The following is a 13,536-nucleotide window of genomic DNA, read 5'->3' as shown; positions in this document are numbered from 1 at the left end:
CTCAGCCTCCGCCGCCTCCAGCCACCAGCGCCGCCATGGCCCCTCCGCCGCCCAGCCCGGACTCGTCGGAGAGCGGCGGCGGCGGCGGCGGCGGCAGCTTCTACGCGGGCGGCGGCGGCGGGATCGGGATCCCGTCTTCCCTCAACCCGGCTTTCTTCCAGAGCTTCTCGCCGGTGTCGACTCACGCCGCCTCGGTCGGGCCCTTCAGCAGCCCCTTCTCGGCTGCCCCGCCGCCGCCGCCGCCTCAGATAAATTTACCTCAGCAGCAACAGCAGAACCGGCGGTCTCCGGTGAGCCCTCAGCTACAGCAGCACCACCAGGCGGCGGCGGCGGCGGCGGCAGCGGCCGCTTTTCTCCAGCAGAGGAACTCCTACAACCACCACCAGGTGGGTCCCGGCGGGGGCGGGGAGCAGTGGGGGGAAGGGGGGCTTTGTGACTGGGGGAGCAGTGGGGGGAAGGGGGGCTTTGTGACTGGGGGAAGGGGGGCTTTGTGACTGGGGGAAGGGGGGCTTTGTGACTGGGGGAAGGGGGGCTTTGTGACTGGGGGAGCAGTGGGGGGAGGGGGGCTTTGTGACTGGGGGAGCAGTGGGGGGAGGGGGGCTTTGTGACTGGGGGGAGGGGGGCTTTGTGGCGTGGGGAGCAGTGGGGGGAGGGGGGCTTTGTGACTGGGGGAGCAGTGGGGGGAGGGGGGCTTTGTGACTGGGGGGAGGGGGGCTTTGTGGCGGGGGAGCAGTGGGGGGAGGGGGGCTTTGTGACTGGGGGAGGGGGCTTTGTGACGGGGAGCAGTGGGGGAGGGGGGCTTTGTGACTGGGGGAGCAGTGGGGGAAGGGGGGCTTTGTGACGGGGGGAGAAGCCCCCCTCCTCACATCTGAGGTGGGGGGGGTCTGGTCTGTACAGAAAGGTAGACAGACACAAACAAGTGTGTGTGTGGGGGGGTCGTTGCTGATATTTAATGTTCATTTCCCAACCAAAATATCCCCCCCAAGCCGTTTACCATTCCAAGACTCATACAACCTAGAATAAAAACCATTTAACATCAGATTATAATGCACACAGGTGCCTGGTGGTGAAATTAAGGGGAGGGGATCAATTTATTTATTTATTAATTACATTTCTATGCCGCCCAATAGCCGGAGCGCTCTGGCCGGTTCACAAAAAATAAAACCATTCAAAGTATAAAACAACAGTATAAAACCATAATATAAAATACAACTTAAAAGCTCAGCCAGATAAAAACAGCAGCAATGCAAAATTACAAATTTAAAACACCGAGTTAAAATTTATTTATAGACTGTTAAAACGCTGGGAGAATAAAAAGGTCTTCACCTGGCGTCTAAAGGCATATAATGTAGGTGCCAAGCAAACTTCCTTAGGGAGCTCGTTCCACAGCCGGGGTGCCACAGTAGAAAAGGCCCTCCTCCTGGTAGCCACCTGCCTCACTTCCTTTGGCAGGGGCTCACGGAGAAGGACCCCTGAGGATGACCTTAGGGTCATACGGGAGGAGGCGTTCCTTCAGATAGCCTGGCCCCAAGCCATTTAGGGCTTTAAATGTTAATATCAGCACTTTGAATCGGGGCCCAGACCTGGACTGGCAGCCAACGAAGCTGGAAAAGGACTGGTATGATGTGGTCAAAGGAAGGTGTGTGCCTGTGAGAGATGGCAGAACTCCTCCTCAGGGCTTTTTTTTTTAAAAAAAAATCAGTGACCGTTATTATTAATTTTTTGCCCCAACATTAAAAAAAACCCACCCATTCTCTCAATTCCCCGATCCCATAGAAAAGTTGGCAATGTCAGTGTGGTGATAAAACTATTTTCTCCCTCCCTGCGCACACCTTGCCCTGATCCTATTAAGGTTTAAGAAAAATGCCTGTTTTCCCTTGCTTTATGGTGGGTTTATTCTGTTCTGTAGTGAAGAATTGCCAGTGCCCTGTATGATGGGGAAGGACCAGGGATCTATTTTTGAGGAGAGGGAGTAGCGCTTCTTCTTACATACCATATTTCTTCAATTCTAAGACACACTTTTGTTCCCCATATAAACATCTCTAAAAACAGGGTACGTCTTAGAATCGTGGGTGCGATTATTATTCTTAGAATCAAAGCTTTTTTTCTGTTGGTGGTACTGAAATTAGTGTGTGTCTTACCATCGATGGCGTCTTACAGTCGAAGAAATATGGTACTAATTGCAGGGAAGTTGGTTTGGGGGCTAAAGGGAACAGTGTACTGACGTTTGCACACTGTTTGTGTGTGTGTGTGTGATAGAGAGAGAGAGAGAGAGCTTTATTTACACCAACAATACACTGTTTGAAATGACACTCTACCTGCTGACCCATGGAACACAGTGTGGCTCCCAAGGTGCTCTGCTTTGGACAGCCCAGCTTTTCTGAGGGGTGGGAGTACACGAGATATACCCTTTTTCTCCCTACCAGCAGGCCTCGTGAGCCCTTATGCCCATAAGGAAACCCTTGTGGCGATGTACATGGCTTTTCCAATACAGATATTACCTCAGTGTAGGGGGAGGAAAGCAAATGTATGAGGTAAGGGTATGATCATTTCACAAGTTACAAAGTTCCAATACGGAAAGCACATCAGTGTTTTAAATTCCTCTTTTATTGCAGGTGTGCTATTTAACAACAAAAGAAAGGGTTTTCTTAGCAGTGGTGCCCAATTGTGGAATGTTCTCCATGTACTACAGTTTATCTGGCACCAGGCAAAAATGTTCTTATTTACTCAGGTTTTTAATTTATTGTAATTTTAGTTATTCAAGGATTTCTATCTGAGTTATTGTAGTTGTAGTGTGGTAGAGTTGGTTGTATTTTGCACTGAAATCCTAAATTGGATGAAGGGTGGTATTGTGTGTGTGTGTGGGGGGGGGTCATCTCAGGTTTGTTTGTTTGCATAGTGTGTGCACATTGGTAACCAATCACTGCTTCCTAATACACGTACATGGAGTGTAAAACACCCAAACCTGCTGTGTATTTCACATGAGGTAATCTACACTGAATTGATGTTTAATACATGGGAATGTCTTTTTTGTTGTAATTTGGTAACAATCTGGAAAGACGAAGTTGACTTTTAGCACCCACATCTTTTTTATTTGTATTATAGACTTTAGGAATGGTGTTGAGAGTGAATTATTAGTATTCTGTTTGCGTCCTCTCATAGCAATCCTGTTGACTTAGGCTGTAGCTAGACCTAAGGTTTATCCCAGGATCATCCCAGGTTCGTCCCTGCCTGAGCGCTGGATGCCCTGTGTGGCACCTAGATGAACAGGTTTGACCCCAGGACAATCCTGGGATAAACCTTAGATCTAGCTATGGACTTAGTCATGAGATATCTGAATGTGATGAGGTAGTAGCAGCACAAGCCATCCTATACAAGTTTACTCAGAAATAAGTCCAAGTGAATTCAGTGGAGTTTACTGCCAGATAAGAATAGGACTGTAGACTATAAGATTAGTGGTAATGAAGGACTATTTCAACTATGGTTATGGTAAATTGATATACACTGGACTGTTGTATTGGTTGTCCATAGGTTTCATTTGCTTTCCTCTCTATAGTTTATTTGCAGTTAATCTGATAGCATTGTTAGCAATATCATAACTGCATAATGAACTGGAGGGCAGCTTTAAATATCTGTATAATATCTAAGTGCCTTAGATGGGTTCATTTTGACCTTAAAGTTTTTAAAGACATGTACCCGAAAGGCTTGAGTGAACTGGCCATTAGGAGACCAAATCTGATGGGCCAATGGACCAGCAAATTGGGGTAAATCAGCTTAAGTTAAAGTATCTTGACGTATCCGGGTTGTGAATAGATCTGTAAACAAATTTCAGCTTACATTTTATTTTGCAACTCTGAGCTATGTGCTAAGCAGCTTGCATAAGCAGCAGTAGATGCCAAGAAAAATTTCAGTGTGGTATTTCAGGTTGTCCCAGTCTTTCTGCATGAAGCACTTACTGCTACTTTATGGGTGGGCTGAAATCCTTTTCTCCTATTGGCTGGAAGAGTGCTTTTTTATTGAACCCTTTAAGGATTATTTTGTTACATACTGACAGTAAGTTAAGTCTACAGTTTCATGTATTCTTCCGCTACAGATTAGCTTTATTCTCCTTGGCCTTCAAAACAGTCTACTGAAATTTGCTTATTTTCTAGTATTACGCCTTTATGCTCATGCTCTAATTTTAATCATTTTTCCTCCTTATAAAGCTCTTTAATGTGAACGTTTTCTTGCTGTATTTGTCTTGTTTCTCTTTGGAGCAACTTGGCCAAGTAGACTGCTGCTATCCCCATTTTACAGTTGGCTGAGACAGTCAGTGGCTGTGTAAGAGGGCTGAAAATGGATTGAAGTCAAATGTCACCCACTTTGATGATGCTGACTTTAGTTATGATTTGTCTATCAAACCAATGCATTACTATAAATAAAGAGTGACAATTATAAAATAATGGAACTTATGACATATTTCATGAGGAAGCTAAAATAAGATGATAGTTTTTAATTTCATCCTTGGTATCCACTGTTCATTCTATCTTTGAACAAGCTGAGAACTACAGAAACAATTTCCAAAAGTAAAAGACATCTTCTGTCTTTTGCATTTTAAACTTTATAAATATGTAAATTATGGTTGGTCAGACTAAAGTTTAAAATCTTGTTAAAATTAGATTTTCATTTACCTTCACTGTTTAGTTTACAATAGGATGCATACTTTATTTGCATTTCCAGTATGAAGCATTCAGGACTGTCCTCGTAAACATTTACAATTGTGTAGAATTCAGTGTCTGCTTTATTATCCTACCAAACTGGTTTTGGATTTTAGATGCAAATTATGTGCATCTCGACTTCACCGAGATGTGTCACACCTATATTGTTTAGTTTTGTTTTAATATTATACATTAAAATCTTTGTACAGTGTATTGAATTAAAAAACAACAACCAGAAGGCTGCTTACTTTTTCTGTAAGCTGTTTGATTCACAAAAACACTAAGAATAATAATATTATAACATAATTTTCTTAAAAATGTGAAGATTTTTTAAAACAACTATAACCAAGTGTTAAATAATTTAACTGTGCGGACTGACATGTTGCACAGCTATAAATGCTCCCATATTACTGGTATTGAAAAGCCATTTTAATTAATATGTTTTGTCATAAAATATTATAGCAAATGCCACAAAAGGAATTGTGCATTTTTATTCTATACAACATGTTTGTTCTTTTCACCTTGTGAAAGTTGTCCTTTAATTAACTTCTTACGTTAATTTCTGTTCAATGTATATCTGATACATTATAGCATATCTGTTCTTATATCATAAAAAAATCCAAATCTAACTATCTTAAGCTTGTTAATTAGCTATTCATCTCGTTGTTCCTAATGCAGAGGAGAGGTAACAAGCAGGGTACCACAGGGCTCAGTCCTGGGCCCAGTGCTCTTCAACGTTGTTATTAATGACTTGGACGAGGAGGTGCAGGGAATGCTTATCAGATTTGCAGATGACACAAAATTGGGTGAGATAGCTAATACCTCAGAAGAAAGAAAGAAAGAAAGTCCAAAGTGATCTTGATAGGCTGGAGTGCTGGGCTGAAAACAACAGAATGAAATTTAATAGGGATAAATGCCAAGTTCTACACCTAGGAAAAAGAAACCAAATGCATAGTTACAAGATGGGGGACACTTGGCTCAGCAATACTACAAGCAAGAAGGATCTTGGAATTGTTGTAGAACACAAGCTGAAAATGAGCCAACAGTGTGATGTGGCTGCAAAAAAAGCAAATGCTATTTTGGGTTGCATTAATAGAAGTATAGCTTCTAAATCGCGCAAGGTATTGGTTCCTCTCTATTTGGCACTGGTTAGGCCTCATCTTGAGTACTACATCCAGTTCTGGGCACCACAATGCAAGAAGGATGCAGATAAGCTGGAGGGGGTTCAGAGTAAGGCAATGAGGATGATCAGTGGTCTGGAAACAAAGCCCTATGAGGAGAGACTGAAAGTACAGTTCATGTTTAGCCTTGAGAAGAGAAGATTAAGGGGAGACATGATAGCACTCTTTAAGTAACAAGCCAACCATCTGTCAGGGATGCTTTAGGGTGGATTCCTGCATTGAGCAGGGGGTTGGACTCAATGGCCTTGTATGTCCCTTCCAACTCTGCTATTCTATGATTATAAGTACTTGAAAGGTTGTCACACAGAGGAGGGCTAGGATCTCTTCTCAATCATCCCAGAGGGCAGGAATAACAGGCTCAAGTGTGATTCCAGATTCCGGTTGCACATCAGGAAAAATGTCCTGTCTGTTAGAGCAGTATGAAAATGAAACCTATTACCTATGGTGGTAGTGGGCTCTCCCACAGGCATTCAAGATGCAGCTGGACAGCCATCTGTCAGGTATGCTTTAGGGTGGATTCCTGCATTGAGCAGGGGGTTAGACGCAATGGCCTTGTAAGCCCCTTCCAACTCTACTATTCTATGGTTCTAATGCAGGTGACTAGGTAGAGAATTTTTTGAAAAATGGAACAGTTGGTTATTTTTCTTTTAGAATTTGTCTGACAGAAATAAGTACACATAAGTGCACAAGGCTACCAAATATTTGTGAGCCTTTAATAGTACAATCTTATATGTCTACTCAGAAGTAAGCTGTATTGAGGCCTGTGGAATTTATTTCTGAGTAGACATAGAGAGTATTGCACTATAACTTTTGTGTACTTATTTGCAAGCCAGAAGCTATTTATTTATTTATTTATTTATGGAAATTTATTTATTTCATTGGAAAAGAGTTAAACATATAGTGGGTGTGTGGGTGTTAAACCTTTAGTGGTATGCATTAGGTGTGCTAGATTTAATTTTTATTTACTTATTTATGGTTTCAGAGATACAAAGCATTAAGACTCTGGGTTACAAATTTAACCAAACATTCTAGTTGAGGAATTGTAAATGTTTCCTGATTAGAGAGAGAATAGGCTGATTTGGGATACAATCTTAAGAAACCTAGGCAGGCACTCTTTCTGTTATTGCAAATCTTATACATCGTTTCTGTCTCTGCCTACTCATATTGATTCAAGTAAAGTGTTGAAACTGCATTCTACTAATAAAAGAATGAGAGGAAATCATTGCTTTATCACTTTCTTTGTCAGTCACATCTTTGGTTGTATTAGTATAGGGGCACTTAAATTTTGTCTTAGAAAGCCTGTAGATGTGCATGTATGCCAGAAAGCAAGAGGTAGAGACTTAAAATCCCACTGAGCAAGATGTGAGGATAATAATAATAATAATAATAATAATAATAATAATAATAATAATAAGAAAATGCACGTCTATATTTCCTTCAGTTGTATGAAATTAGCACTTCAAATGGAGGGGCCCTCAACCTGAATGACCCACCATTTCTGGCCCAGAGAAAATGCTTAGAAAAAATGGAATGCAAGTAGAGATGAAGTAGAGCTTGTGCCTCTCCTAGTAATTTCTACATCCATGTCACTGTCATATTACTATTATGGATGTACTGGATTTGATCAATGTTTTATGTTTGTATTGTTGTCCTGATCTCATTGTAAGTACTGTGGAAAATGTAACTTGAATGGTTATAAATATGCACTCCTATGTTCGCATGCATGCAAGTAAAACCCACTGAATTTTTCAGAATTAATTTCTGTGTAACCATGCATAATAAGATCAGGCTTATACCAATTTCATGAGAAATATTTTTCAAGTAATATAATCTTTCTCTTCCCCACTGTAGCCTCTTTTGAAGCCGTCACCCTGGAGCAACCATCAGAGTAGTGGATGGAGCACGGGAAATATGTCCTGGGGGAGCATGCATGGTAGAGACCATCGTAGAACTGGAAACATGGGAATTCCAGGAACTATGAACCAGATCTCTCCTTTAAAGAAGCCATTTTCTGGTAACGTCATCGCTCCCCCTAAATTTACTCGTTCTACTCCATCACTGACTCCAAAATCATGGATTGAAGATAATGTTTTCCGAACAGACAACAACAGTAACTCACTCTTGCCCTTACAGGTAAGAATGGTATGTAACTACAGCCTTTTGGATGTTGTTGTTTTTTACTTTAATATTGTAGATAATATGTTTAGAAAAATGTACCACTATTTTAAATATCCATAATGACTGGAAATGCATTTTAAAATTCTTTTCAGTCCCTTTCTCATTAGCCATTGAATGGGGCAGTGGATGCTGGTGGCTTTGATTTCAGTGGGGCTGTGAATCCATACTAGGTTTTAGTCAGAACCAGCCAGAATTATTTTGGGGTTTGTTTCAGCACTTTGGATAGCACCTTTAAAGTTCTGGCGGGTTCTTACAGAAACTCAGAATGGATTTATAGCTCCACTGAAATAGAAGCCACTCGCCTCCACTGGAAGGAGGTAGAGGCTGAAAGTTACCTAACTTAAAACCTCTCATTAAATTTTGCTCCACAACATAGAGCAGCATCATATCACAGTCTCAGCTGAAGAGTTAACTCTGGATGTTTCAATCAAACTCTGCTTATGTATCAAATCCCACAAATTACAGCAATTCTTGCAGTTTGATCTTAAGCCTTGAAGTGAAGGTGAATGGTTAGAAGTGAGATGTACCTATCATTGCTAATCAACATATCAACCTGGTTTGCATGTAATGACTGCAAATCATGGGTTAATTAACATGCTGCCGCCATTTTGAAATGTAACCTCCAAGAGGCCCAGTCAGAGGTTGCTCCATGATTTCTGAAACCTGACACTATGGGGTAAGCATGGGTTAAACAACCCACAGTTAACCTAACTACTAATTGTATGTTAACTGTGTGTCACTTAAACCATGATTAACCTATAGTATCCAGATTCAGACATCACGTAGCAATTTCCGATCAGCCCAGTTGGAGGTTGCATATTCAAAATAGTGGCAGTACACACCGGGCATATCCTGCAGCAAATCGTGGATTATTTAATTGCAAATGTTACATGTGAGTGAGTCCTATATACCTCAGTATAGCAGTGACTTTATAGTACCATTGTAAACACAATTCTGCAAATGTTTACAATTGGAGTGCTAGTTTCTCTCCCTCACTCTGTCTATATCATACTTTTGCCATATTTTCTTTTTAATGTACTCTTGTTTTCCTCATACATCCCCCACCTCATTTCATACTAATGAAATAAGCATCTTTGTGACTGGTACAAAAAATCCCTTTAGGTTTAGAGAGCTGATTGAATAACGATCTGTTCCAAGACTGGTGCTGTTCATTGTTTCCATTGATGGGCTGCATGAAAGGATGTAGAACTCATTTAAACTAGTATAGGTTGCAGCCAAGTTTAGGATTGGAGTACGATAAGGTGGCATCCAAAGCAATATTACATTATTGCACTTAAGAAAAATTAAACACAGAAACTTTAATTGAGCTAATTGACTGCAAATTACTGAGAAAATAATCTGTGTGTAAGATCACAATTTATAAATCAACCATGTTATATTGCAGCAAAAGGGAATTTCATTGTAGATAGCTGCAGGTCAAAGATACATGAAGTAACTGTTTTATTTGACTATGATAAGGCCTCTGGTGGACATAATTTTGTGCTCTACATTAAAGCTGGAAACTTGTATCCCACATAGTATGTGTGCTACTTCTACTGAAATGTGTAGATGTATAAGTAATCAGTCATGGCTGCAGCAAAATCCACTAACAAAAGAAATGATAAAGCAGAGAAAGTAATTGTTCTATGTACTGGCCCACTTGCATACCATCAGCACTTGTTTTTAGATGTGTTTGAATGAATGAATGAATGAATGAATGAATGAATGAATGTTGTTGGGCCATCTTGCCTTGATGAGTTTGTGGAAATTTGAGGTTCATACTTGATGGTGCTGCATGTGCACTTGTAGAAAATTCAGTGGCTTTTTAAGAATTTTGCTAATGCCTCTGATACTGAAGGCAATGTAAAGCCATGATTGGTAGCCATTGATAGCCTTATCCTTCATAAATTTCTCTAATCTTTTAAAGCTAAAATGCCTCAAATGTTGTAACCTTCCTCACAGGGGACTTGCTCCAGCCCCTTGATCATTTTGGTTGCTCTTTTCTGCACCTTTTCCAGCTCTGCAGTAGCTTTTCTGAAGTGCATTGACCAGAACTATACACAGTATTCCAAGTGTGTTCTCACCAAGCTTTGTATAAAAGTGTTATGACATAGGCAGTTTTATTTTACAATTCATTTCTTAATTATCGCCAACATTGAATTTGTCTTTTTCATAGCAGCCTTACACTGCTTAGGGAATGGCGAGTTAAAAAGTTACCTATACATCTGAAAATAAATAAAAATTAGTTGTTTTTTAATTTAAAATTCTTCTAGGTCGCGTTTCAGGGTAGGAGGCCTCCTAAGGCAGCTTACAACTATAAAAATCACATATACTAAAAACAATACAGTGATAAAATAGCCAAAATTCATAAAAACAACCAGCAATAAAATATCTGGCCTAGATAATACAAATGTCTATAACATAATTCAACCTATAACCCAAAACGATCCAATAAAACATAATCATGGGGAGGCCAGAAAAAACAAGTAACTCTTCAGCACCTTCCTAAAAGCTTGTGATGATGGGGCTGACAGACCCTACATGGCAAACACATTCCAGAGATGTGGGGCCACTGCACTATGTGAGGCCAGTCTCATATACTTGCTCACCTAACTGTCCTCAAAGGTAGGCAAGTGAGAAGGGTCTCTGTTGGTGATCTTAAAGTGCAGGCAGGCTGATATGCATGAAGGTAGTCCTTCAGGTAATTTGGTCTCAAACCATTTAAGGCTTCAAAACCAGCATGTAACGTTGGGCTCAGAAATGTACTGGTAACTAGTGCAACTGGGGCCATACAGGCATTACATGATCTGACCACTTCGCTCCCACCAACACTCAGGTGCCACATTCTGCCTGAGCTAAAGTCTCTAGACTATCTTCAAAGGCAACATTATGTAAGATCATTACAGTAGTGCAACCTGGATTTCATTAGCGCATGGATAATCAAGGCATGCCCTAGTATTCAAGTTTTCTATCAATGTAGCTGTGGTGAGAACTTATCTGGATAGTGTGGAGTTCGCTTGTGGTGTTTCCAGCATTCAGTAATTGGACATCTGACTTTATTACACCTTGGCCATTACACAGCTAATCCAGTATCCCATATATCATTTACCTTCCTCTGCACCCGCCTCTTCCTTTGCAAAGTATTCTCAAATTACCAAAAAACCTAAATCTTACTGTTTATGAATGTGCAGTGGCTTTTCCATTACTTTGAGGAATCCAGACTTCTCTCTTGATGAAATCTTGCTATTGAGAGGAAATTGCATTTCTCCTGTATTCAAATCATACTACGTTGCTTCTAGGAAAACACCAAGTTTGTTTCTTTTAATACACTACTTAGTGCTATGTGGAGTGTGGGTTGACAGATGTCATGATCTGTGACATCACTGTCTCACTGATAACAGGAGTTGTTCATTCACCATCATACTTGCACCATTTTACACAGTTTTTGAAAGTTGTTTTATTATGTAGAAGTAAGGACTCCTGTGCTATAACACCAAAGCATGGGATTGCTCATATGGGGATTTTACGAAGAAGAAGAAGAAGAAGAAGCTACTCAGCTACTTGTTTTGAACTCCAAAGGGTATTCATCATAAGGATTAGTTTTTAATTATGTAGCATGAGGCTGTTTAAATCTTTTGGTAAATGAATTCCATTAATCCATTCACAATGCCATGCTCTTCCAGAGGTTTCCGTAAGTTTATTTTTCTCCTTCCAATAAAGTACAGGAGAAAAGTTGTCCAAATATGAATGATTAACCTATTAAACTGGAGATCATTCACCTCGCAATAATTCCATAATTATCTATCTATGATGTTTTTCTAATAGTATGACCAAATCAGTATTTTTATATATATAACTGTAAAACTAATCTGAAAAGTTGCTATTCTAAAAATGAAACCTTCATCTGGTTGTCAATATTAAGATTATACCAGCAAGAATGAGTCTTTGGTAACTCTGAGTTTTGTAAAATATAGCAAGGAAGAGTGCACTTTGTTGTGGGGGTCCAAGTAGTGATTTAAATCATGATTTAAATCAAATTGATTTAAATCCAATCCACCCCTGCCATTTTAGGAATCTATTTGCTTTTTCCCTTGTTCTTTGCAGACAACGTGTTCCCTGCAACATATCTTTTATATAAGAAATCTATAGCTCTAATTTTCTCTGCTTTGTTTAACATGGAAATCAGTATTTTAAAATGGAAAATGAAGAAAGGATGAAGAAATGATGGGGCATATGTTCAAATGCTTGATTGTTTCTCTGAGTAGAATGCTACTCAGAAAAGGGCTACATACACCTTTGATAGAGGGCTCTTTGCAGTGGAGAAGTGGGGTATGTATGAGGAAGGGTTGCTAACCATTTGTCCCAATTTTTGCAAGCTGCTCCTCTTCCCAGGATTCCAAAAATGTTTATCTATGTCTGGCCTCAGTAGAAAGAAAATGGCTGTGGGGAAGGAGTTGTACTACATAAGCATAGGGTGAAAGGAAGGGTTAAACCCCTCTTCCTCCTTGCATTTCTCTGCTCAAGATTTCCTTCTTTGAACCCTTAATAAAGGGGGCTGTCAAAGTTTTGTGGCATATATTTGCATGTAATATGTAGTTCCATCCTTGAGGATAATGAAAGTGGTAATGGATTTAAGTTGAAGAAATAGTTCAGGTTGCCCCCAGTCCTTACAACAGCCTTCCCCAATCTGGTGCACTCCAGACATTTTGGACTATAACTCCCAGCATTCCTGACTGTTGGCCATGGGCATGTCTACACCAGCCCTATATCCCAGGGTAGTCCTTGGATTGTCCCTGTGCATCCAAATGAGGCACAGGGGATCCCGGGGGCAACCAGGGATGACCAAGGACTTTCCCTGGTATATAGGGAACTGTGGAAAACCTTATTTTTCTGTGGTCCCGGGACCATCCCGTGGGGCATGGGCTGTGTGGGCACTGCTTCCGGGTCCTCTGCGCTCCTCCCTCTTCAGAAAAAAATATGGCAGCTGCGACGTCGTTCTGGGACGTCATGTGACTGTCAAGATGCAGGGGGAGGATCGCGGAAGTCAGTAAGTCTGCGATCCTCCCCCCTCCCTCCCTCTACACCCAATGGTGTAGACATGCCCCATGTTGGTACTGGCTGATGTAAATTGAACTCAAAATCATCTGGAGGGCACCAGGTTGGGGAAGGTTGCTGTACAAACTTCAAATGAATATAGTTTGTGCTAATAGTTTGTGGCAAAGTTCACTTCTGTTCCCAATTTTAAGCATTTGTGAAGCTGATAGATGCTGACGTTAAACTAGTGTACTTTGAATATCTGCTGTATTGATGAGTTCACTACTCTGATTCCTCTGAATAAGGACAAAAGAGACCATTTTGTTCCATAGCTAGGAGATCATACATAGATTTGTAAGAAGCAAAAGGAGACATCATGTATTAGACAATAGGTTTGTTTGTGTGTTTCTCCCCAGATCCGATCTAAGCGTTTTCCCACTGTTATG

At 40.8% G+C, this 13,536-nt stretch overlaps 1 protein-coding gene across 9 annotated transcripts in view; it reads left to right on the top strand.

Annotated features, from left to right (window-relative positions):
- The first annotated feature begins 302 nt into the window (after positions 1-302).
- CPEB2 (cytoplasmic polyadenylation element binding protein 2) overlaps positions 303-13,536 on the top strand; it is an 88,065-nt gene continuing 74,831 nt past the window's right edge. For 2 of the 9 annotated variants that reach the window (XM_063135510.1, XM_063135508.1), the window contains exons 1-2: positions 303-386; positions 7,730-8,011. In XM_063135510.1, the coding sequence (XP_062991580.1) occupies positions 7,790-8,011 (222 nt within the window). In that variant the 5' untranslated portion in view covers positions 303-386; positions 7,730-7,789. Of the gene's footprint in view, positions 387-2,486; positions 2,535-3,936; positions 4,054-7,729; positions 8,021-13,536 lie in introns of those variants that run through there. The other 7 variants (XM_063135509.1, XM_063135507.1, XM_063135502.1 and 4 more) reach the window with 6 other exon arrangements.

Source organism: Elgaria multicarinata, chromosome 10 (assembly GCF_023053635.1).
Source record: "Elgaria multicarinata webbii isolate HBS135686 ecotype San Diego chromosome 10, rElgMul1.1.pri, whole genome shotgun sequence".
NCBI lineage: Eukaryota > Metazoa > Chordata > Lepidosauria > Squamata > Anguidae > Elgaria > Elgaria multicarinata.
This window is presented reverse-complemented; position numbering and strand designations above follow the sequence as displayed.